General features: G+C 43.4%; 1 protein-coding gene across 2 annotated transcripts; it reads right to left on the bottom strand.

Moving 5' to 3' along the window:
* Positions 1-1,599: 1,599 nt before the first annotated feature.
* Positions 1,600-3,525, bottom strand: LOC123159780 (chalcone synthase 2). 2 transcript variants are annotated; one of them, XM_044577605.1, is made up of 3 exons: positions 3,424-3,525; positions 3,111-3,322; positions 1,600-2,791 (listed from the first exon to the last, which is right to left on the bottom strand). In XM_044577605.1, the coding sequence occupies exons 2-3, from the start codon at positions 3,295-3,297 to the stop codon at positions 1,782-1,784; spliced, it is 1,197 nt and encodes a 398-aa protein (XP_044433540.1). In that variant the 5' UTR covers positions 3,298-3,322; positions 3,424-3,525; the 3' UTR covers positions 1,600-1,781. The 2 variants fall into 2 exon arrangements, with proteins under 2 accessions (XP_044433540.1, XP_044433541.1); XM_044577606.1 differs by having other exon boundaries at positions 3,111-3,327; positions 3,424-3,480.
* Positions 3,526-9,179: the final 5,654 nt, after the last annotated feature.

The raw sequence follows: 9,179 nt of genomic DNA, 5'->3' as shown, positions 1-9,179 counted from the left end.
GGCATTGAAAATTTAGAGGTAAAGAACAGATGTCTTCTCAGCAAATGGCTGTATAAGTTATCTGTAGAGATGGATGCCACTTTGGCACAGATTCTTCGTGCTAAGTACCTTCAGTCCAAAACTTTGTCCCAGGTGACGGTAAGACCGACTGATTCGCCTTTTTGGAAAGGACTCATGCAAGTGAAATCAGCCTTCTTCAATAGGACAAAGTTCGTAGTTGGAAATGGTACTTCCACAAGATTCTGGGAGGATACATGGCTAGGGGAGGCACCCCTTGCGATCCAATATCCTTCTCTCTATAATATTATTCAGCGAAGAGACGCTTACGTTGCAACAGTATTACAGTCAAATCCTCTTAATATTCAATTCAGGAGGACGCTAGTAGGAAATCGTTGAGAAGCTTGGCTCCATCTTATGAGACGATTGATGGATGTCCAACTCTCTCAACAGTCAGATTAGCTTCGCCGGAAACTAACTAAGAATGGGGAGTTTTCAGTTAAATCCATGTATTTGGATATTATCAACGCTAGCGTTGTTCCTAGTTCGAAACATGTTTGGAAAGTCAAACTGCCTTTAAAAATCAAAGTGTTTATGTGGTTTGTCCACAAACAAGTCATCTTAACTAAAGACAATTTGGCGAAGCGCAACTGGACGGTCTCTAAAAGATGTAGTTTTTGTGATAGTGATGAATCAATCAGACACCTCTTTCTTGATTGCCCTTTGGCAAAGATTTTGTGGAGGTCCATCCATATAGCTTTTAATATAACGCCTCCGAATTTTATCAACACGTTATTTGGGACGTGGCTCGATGGGATTGACGTAGTAACAGCGAGACATATCCATTTAGGAGTATGTGCTTTACTCTGGGCAATCTGGAACTGCAGAAACGATTTGGTTTTTAATAGAACAAAAAATATTCATTTCTTGCAGGTTATCTTCAGGGCCACTACACTCATCCGTATGTGGTCGCTACTCACTTCGACGGAGGCCAGAGAGCATTTGGGTACTGGTTCTATCTGATGGGAGACGGTAGCTCGGGCTATCTTCAACCTGTTTGGATGGCGGTCATGTAATAGGATAGGTGTTTAGTTTTCTATCTGTTTTTGCCTGCCGGTTGTGGCTGTCCCTTTTTGTGCTTTCGTGCTCCTTGTTGAGCACTTGTTTCTTTGTTTGAGACTACGGGACCTCTGTTGAATCTTTTGCTTATTAATAATATGGTCGTATGCATCTTTCTGATGCAGAGGCTGGGGCAAACCCCCTTTTCGAAAAAAATATGGGGGGTGTTTTAAAAGAAACCTCCCGTGTCAAAGACTACAGACCAAAATCATTGCTCATAGAAGATATCCATACGTTTACTTATATAAAAGGATAAAAGGGATGACCGTTAAATGGTGCTATGTAGCTAGTTCCATGAACTCCGCAACAAGACATTGCAAAACAGGGTTGAATGCATACCACATGGGTCATAACCTAAGTAATCCAAGCTTCTATTTACGTGATTACAGGTTCGCGGTATTGCGGTGGATCATCACAATTTTCCCACCATTTTTAGCTTATTTAGTGTTTCGTTAACAGGGTCTTACCTACTTCGATGGTCAATTTTGCATGAAAAATTATTAAATAACAATCACAAATAGTATAGCACAATACAACTTGATTAGCAACGAGAGCCTAATACACTTCAAGAGAAGGTAACTTATTCAACAATGAAAATGCTGATAAGGTGACTTATTCAGGAAAGAAACGTTTCTGCCACCACACATGCTCTCCACTAGTATGGATCATGTGGTGGTGTTGATAGGCATGCTCCGGATGACGACGGTCTCGAGGGTGATGCCGGGGCCAAATCCGAAGAGGACGCCCCAGTCCATGCCCTCGCCAGTAGTGGCATGGTTCTCCTCGGCAGAGCGCTTACGCATCTCATCCAGAATGAAGAGGACAGTGGCGCCGGCAATGTTGCCGTATTCGGACAGGACGTGCCTGCTGGCACTCATCCGCTTTTTGTTCAGGTTGACCTTGGCCTCGATCATGTCAAGAATTGCCGGCCCACCGGGGTGCGCCACCCAGAAGATGGAGTTCCAGTCATCGATGCCGAGTGGCGCAAAGGCGTTGGTCAACGCATGCTCAATATTTTTTGAGATGATCCTAGGCACGTCCTTGTCGATGTGGATGGTGAGCCCAACCTCCAAGAGGTTTACTTCGATGAGACCATCCGACTCGGGCAGGATGGTCTGGCTTGTTGAGACCAACTGGAAAATTGGCTTCTCCATGGGCTCCTTGGGGTCAGCACCAACAACCATCGCGGCGGCGCCGTCACCGAAGAGCGCCTGGGAGACGAGATTATCAAGGTGGGACCCCGTGGCTGAGGGGCCACGGAAGGTGGCGGCTGTGATCTCCGAGCAGACGATGAGGACGCGTGCTCCATGGTTGTTCTCGGCAATGTCCTTTGCCACACGGATCGCTGTAGCGCCGGCGAAGCAGCCTTGTAGGTACAACATGACGCGCCTCACCGACGGGTTGAGGCCAAGCATCTTTATGAGATGGTAGTCGGCACCCGGCAAGCCCACGGATTGCCGGGTGCAGAACACAAGGTGTGTGATCTTCGACAACGGTTGGCCCCACTCCTTGATTGCCTTCTGCGCCGCAGCCATCCCGAGCTTGGGGACCTCGGTGAGGAGGATGCCCTGGCGCACGTCCAGTGACGGGGCGTTGAACTCGCACATGCTGGGGTTTTGCTCAAGCAGCTTCTCGGTCATGTGCATGTGCCTCTTCCGGATCATGGACCCCTCACCTGCACTCACCCAGAAGATGGAAACAGTGAATGAAATTCACAGAATTTCAGTCAGTTCCAGTAGACACCGATATAATTACCTTTTGGTAAGATATTTCAGCCAGTCCAACAATACATGAAAAAAATTATAATTTTTTGGCTGAGTTTCAAGTGGAAGTTTCTCTCTTGGTCGAAATGCAGACCAAAAGCACTTGCTTTTCCTGAAACCGAAACTTAAAACAAGATGTACTACTTATGGGCAACTAAAATACTAGTAGTATTCTATTTACCATCCATATATACTTATAGTTCTTTATTCTAATTGCTCAACCAAACTTACATATCTGCTTGAACTTCTGCTTGAGCTCGGGGAGGTGGTCGCTGTTGGTGACCCGGAAGTAGTAGTCCGGGTAGTCGGCCTGGTACACGCAGTTGTCCGGTGCCGCCGTGCCGATGGCCAGCACCGTCGCCAGGCCCTCCGCCCGTGGCGCCCTCGCGTCCAACGCCGTCAATGCCGCCGGCGCCATCTCTCCTCCAAACAACTGCTGCCTACTATACTAGGTATGTACCACTTAGACGTCTCATTACGTTCACAAAGACGATGAGCAAAGATAAGATAATTACCGGGAGCATAAACTAGATGCTGAACTAACCTGGATGGTTTGTAGAGATGCAGCTAGCTGCTCCGAGGGCGTCCAGGTACAAGAGAGACGCAGGAAGACCGGGCTGTGTCTGTCACCTGTACAAGCTTTGGGGCTGCTTATATAGAAACGAAGAGATCGTGCATAGTGCAGATGAGGCAAGACCGGGAGGGCTTGATACTTTTGCACAAAACCCCTGCGCTTATCTCATAATGCTGCATGCTATCCACCCACTCATCCAGGTGAAACCATCTCTACAAACATCATTTCGCAAAAGAATCACTCACCTGAATAATCAGCCACTCCCATCCACATTCAAAATGTACTTGCTACTACCCATTTAAAGAAATATAGGTGTTTTTAGATTTTTAGATCACTGCTTTACTGATCTAAAGGCTCTTATATTTCTTTACCGGGGGATTAGTAATTAACGTGCTGAATACCGAATATCCATTTCTGAGCCCGTGTTGAAGAATTTTTATTAAAAAAATACTAGAAAAATTCAAAAATATCCATTTTTTCCATGGTAGATATTTTGATGCATGAGGTCCGCTCCAATTTTCTGATCATTTGGACATTTGGGTAGCTCTCAGCAAAAAAGATAAATTTGGGGTTTGTAAAAAGTTTATTGTTCATGTACTGTTCTGACTGTCTTTTTTGCTGAGAGCCATCTTTTGGACAAGAGTTTGCAAGAACTTTCATGAGCGAAGAAAGTTTGCCCCCCTACCAATTCACAAGCACCCGCGGCATCAATTCAATCCAAAAAAGGTGGGGAATCATCCAACAAGAATGCAACAAATATGGTGCCGCGCTTGAGAGTGTCAAAGCCCGTCCCGTGAGCGGCCTAGGCCTTGGTGACTTGGTATGAACCTCTCCCTTTTCCATCATGCATCCATTCATGTTGGCATGACATTTAAGTTTCATGCATTCTATGTCCTTTCATGTTGGCCGCATGTTTGATTGTGTAGGCATTCCAAATTTTGGAGGCGTTCAAGACCCGACACAAAGACAAGCCATTCACTCTCACGCATTGTTGGGTGCCAGGGCTGTTTCCAAAAAATTGGGGGCCCGGGACGAAATGCAAAATGGCTTCCTAAATTTTGATATACTCATATAACTGAAGTTCTAAGCTTATCATTTCTCAAGATAATAAAAGAAAAAGGTTTCACCTTGAAGTTTGAATTAGAAATTATCTTCAAAAATAGTTTGCATCAATCCATCAAAAATAGTAATATATATCTTGAAAATTTGATGCGGTCGAAGAAGAAGCCGCGCGTTGCCAACGCAAACCCAAATCCGAGCGGATACGACCCCATCCTCATTCCTAAACAGACGAAATCCGAATAAAACGGACGTCTGTTTGGGGTAGTGTATTGGAGTTGGCGTACTCCAGACCTCGCGGTGCCATTTCGTCCGTGCGTTGAAGAGTAGTGTTTTTTTGAACTGCATGCATGTGTATCACTGGAACAACGAATTAATGTATTGATTGACTGATCTGTATTTGATGTGCATCGACCATACTGTGTACATGGCCATGCAAGCAGCGCCAGCAGCCATCATGTGCATCATTTATGGTGAGATACAAATATAGACCCGAGAAGCACGGCACATGCATTTCTGCAAGAAAATAAATGATTGAGCCGGTTGAGTATTTACTGCTAGCGTGGCCAGATTCAGCCAGCATTTGTCATGTGTTCCGTTGGAGTAAGGGGATGTTTGTTTCAGAAGTCCTAAGACTTTTTCTAGTCCCAGGGATTAATTTAAAAGGACTCTTTAGTAGAGTCTTTTTCTAGTCCCTGTAGAAAAAGTCCCTTTCATTTGGTTCCTAGGGACTTTTTAGGGACTTTTTCTAGTCTCTGGGACTAAAAGGTCCCTGAACCAAACACCCATTAAATCTCTGTCCGATTTAATCTGCCGACATAATAATGTTGACACACTATTTAATACTTCATCGCTATCCATCTCTGTGACCAATAATTCGGGATGGAGAGAGTAAAATGCAATCTTGACAACATGATTGTCATTTGAGTTAATTACAACCACAATACATAAATTTGAACGGTGATACCAAAACTTAACTCCGTAGAAGTGGTACAATAAAAGAAGTAAGGCTTTAGTGGTGTCAAGTTTCCTATGTTTTCTTTCAGATGCTTTATCTCTGATTTTGCATTGAAAGAAAAGTCGTCTATATTTTTCTTTTTCGCGTTACTAACTAAATGATGCCACAATGAATAATCAATAGAAATTTCACTCATTTGCACCTCAAAATTTAGCGGGGGCAGCTAGGCCTCAATGGACTCAGACTGGGTTAAGTCTCAGTCGGCTGATGTCAGCCAATTTAATCTTTGCAAGTTTCTTTAATTTAACTCCCTATTGGCTCTTGTATTAGAAAAGTTCGACTGCACATATTCTTCTGAATTTATATCCTTTGTCTACTGTATGTTACTAACACAAATGTCTGTGCGTTGCAACGGGAGAAAACAATGGTTCCTATGGATCAAGGTTGGTCGGGTCGAGGAAGCACTACTAGAAAAATGGCTATAGCTAATATGGACATTAATGGCGGACCACACCCTCGGTGCGCCACTACTCATAATTTTGTTTTTTCGAAACTAGTAATGGCACACCACACCCACGGTGCGCCTTTACTAACTTTGACCAAAAATTTCAACAAATGCATCAACCCCCCCCCCCCCCCCCCATGGACCGCCTTCGGTTTTTAAAAAAATAATAGAAAATGATGGAAATGTCAAGAATATAAAAGAAAATAAGTTTCCCATGTGATATGTGGTCTAGTTGTTGGGAAAATTTACAAATATGAATTTCGAATTTATTTGCAAAATCTCTCCGGAATTTAGTAAAATGGGTATAACTTTTGCATACGAACTCGGATTAAAAAGTTTTTATATGAAAAATCATCTACTCGAAAAGTTACATCCGAATTCAACTGGGGGAACCTCGTTGAAGATTTTCAGAATCCCAAAAACCTAACAGAATAAAAGTTACGATGCTTTTAAAATCTGGAGGCAAAAAAATTCAAAAAAAATGCAAAAACAAAAGCAATGGCGCATCAGTGAATAGTGCACCACTACTATTTTCCCGCCTTCACAATTCAAAAAAATAGCAATGGCGAACCAGTGCACGGTGCGCCACTGCTAAGTTGGGACAGAAGTAGAAAAGGGGCGGCCAGCCACTTACCCCTTTATTTTTCTCCTCCTCTCCTCCACTCCATCTCCTCCTCTCCTCCTCTCCTCCACTCCATCTCCTCCTCTCCGGTGACCTCCTCCTCCTCACGGTGCTCATCCTATGGCGACCTCCTCCTCCCTCCTCTCCTCCTCACGGTGCTCCTCCGGCGACCTCATCCTCCCTCCTCTCCTCCTCACGATGCTCCTCCTTCCTCTCCTGCTCACGATCCTCCTCCTCCTCTCCGGCGACCTCCTCCTCCCTCCTCTCCTCCTCATGGTGCTCCTCCTTCCTCTCCTGCTCACGGTCCTCCTCCTTCTCTCCGGCGACCTCCTCCTCCCTCCTCTCCTGATCCTCACGGTCTCTCCTCCCTCCTCTCCTCCTCACGGTCTCTCCTCCCTCCCCCTCTACTTTAGGCCACATGTGGAGCTCCCCCGGCACAAAGAACGTACCAGATCTAGGTCGAGAAAGAAATTTGAAAAAAAATTCAAGCAAAAAAAACGAGCAAAAAAACAAGCCAAAAAATGATCCAAATTCAAAATTCAAAAATAGCTCGGTGTTCGATACCCAGCCGAAACATACATTTTAACTCTTTTTTTGTCAAGGTGGCAGGAGCAGGCCCATCAAAGGAAGGTCCAGCCCAGCCGGTTGAGGCATTGCGCCTTTGACTATTGTTTTCCCAACGCACTAAAAGACCGACAGAATTTCACATGAATAGTACCACCTCATCAGATAGTAAAAAAAAGTACAAATAATAAAATCATTTAAGCAGGACGAAACTAAGAATATCACCTTGCTTTATTATGTAAAATGAAGATTTTTGAAATGAAAAGAGATGGAGTCTATGGCATTGGGTCCATTGACCCAAATATTGTTAATGAAACTATGTCAATAAACCACAAAGATGACACAGAGCATAACTAGCTAATGTTTTTGAAGGAACTAAATACACAACCAGAAATAGTATTTCCTTACAACTTCAGACAAGTGTTACTGTCTTGTACTACAAGTTCTTTTTTGCTTACTTGATGTTAAGTGTAGTACTTGATGAGTTATGCATGCCCGTCTATACAAACGTGTGCGTAGTTTTCACTGGATCCTTCTAATCATTAGAGTTGACGAGGGAAAAGTTTAAGTACTAGACTCGCTAAATAAAGACCCTAAAGATTACACCAACCTAAAATTGATGCTCGACAGGTAATTTCAATCATTATCGCATTATGTTGGTCTCTTTAGTTCATTTCCTGGTATCAAGTAATTAATAACTCCTTTATACTTTTTTTCCGGGCAGGGTTTGGAAAATGTTCACCAAAGAGGTTATCGGTGCATAAGAATCAAAGCTGAAATGGTCGCGACACAGGGTAATTAAGTACTATTAGCTACGTTCGTGCATCTCTTTAATTCTAATTTCAATACCATTATCATGCTTTATTATTATCTGATTGAATTCTATCCTCGTAAAGTGCATGAGGTAGGCACCAGGAAACAATTTATGTGCATACTACGATTTGCGAGAACATTCACTTTATAACTGAAAGGAGCAGAGATGGAAGAAATATTTGGGTACGTAAACACTATTCATAATTTTTTTATCATGATCTAATATATATACACACAACTAATATATTCATATTGATCTCCTTCCTTCAAGATGGTGGAGATGCGGGATATGCTCCTACCAAAGGACCACATACGAGCACTTCAATAGGAAGTGGTGAGTTTTTTGCTTGAGCAGGTCATAGCTCCCGACGGAGAATACCATTTCACGTAATGCCTGGATGTAATGATCTGCAAATTGTGGAAGAAATTGTGTGTGTGTATATATATATATGTGTGTGTGTGTGCGCGTGCGCGCGCGCGCGAGAAATTCTATTATATATGATTGATTCTACGAAAAATTCTATGAATATGCAGTATGTAGTAGATTAAAATATGTTTGAAATAAAAAAAATTAAATAAAAACACAAAATAAAAAGAAAAAATAAACAATAAACCTTACACCCCTAAACCTTTAGTCCCGGTGGGTGTCACCAACCTAGACTAAAGGTCCCCGGCCCCGACGCGCTCTGCCAGCCACATGAAAGGGATTTAGTCCTGAATCGTAGCCAACTAAAACTAAAGAGTGAAGGCCTTTAGTCTGGATTACTTAGTCCCGGTTGATGACCCGGGACTAAAGGCATTTTTCAAGTGGGACTAATGCCCGTTTCTGCACCAGTGCAACAAGTCCAACTGTAGCTTACCGAAATTTAAACACGGAGGACCCTAGGTTGGGCAAGATCCGTGAAGTGCGCTCATCCGGACCGAACTGGACGGATCAATCCGTTAACTAATGCATGCATGCGTACACACGTATTATCCCCGACACGTACCCAGTAATGCACATGCATGCAGTTCAACGAACATGTATGCAGGAAAAGACAGTGGCGCCACGAGGTCTTGACTCCCACGATTGGCGCCAGTACCCCTGGATCTGCTGTCTCCTCTCTCGATGGAACACTGTACAAAATATTACTTCCTCCTTTCCATATAGTGCACTCGCACTTTTTGATATTCAACTTTGATCATAAATTAGATCAATAATACAT

This window comes from Triticum aestivum, chromosome 7B, assembly GCF_018294505.1.
Source record: "Triticum aestivum cultivar Chinese Spring chromosome 7B, IWGSC CS RefSeq v2.1, whole genome shotgun sequence".
Classification (NCBI taxonomy): Eukaryota; Viridiplantae; Streptophyta; class Magnoliopsida; order Poales; family Poaceae; genus Triticum; species Triticum aestivum.
Note: the sequence above shows the minus strand (reverse complement) of the source record. Positions and strands in the feature narration are given on the sequence as shown.

Coding starts and splice junctions, on each gene's coding strand:
- LOC123159780 (XM_044577605.1), bottom strand. CDS start 3,297: ATGGCGCCGGCGGCATTGACGGCGTTGGACGCGAGGGCGCCACGGGCG. Junction 2,792..3,110: donor GCAGAAGTTCAAGCAGATAT/GTAAGTTTGGTT, acceptor GGGTGAGTGCAG/GTGAGGGGTCCATGATCCGG.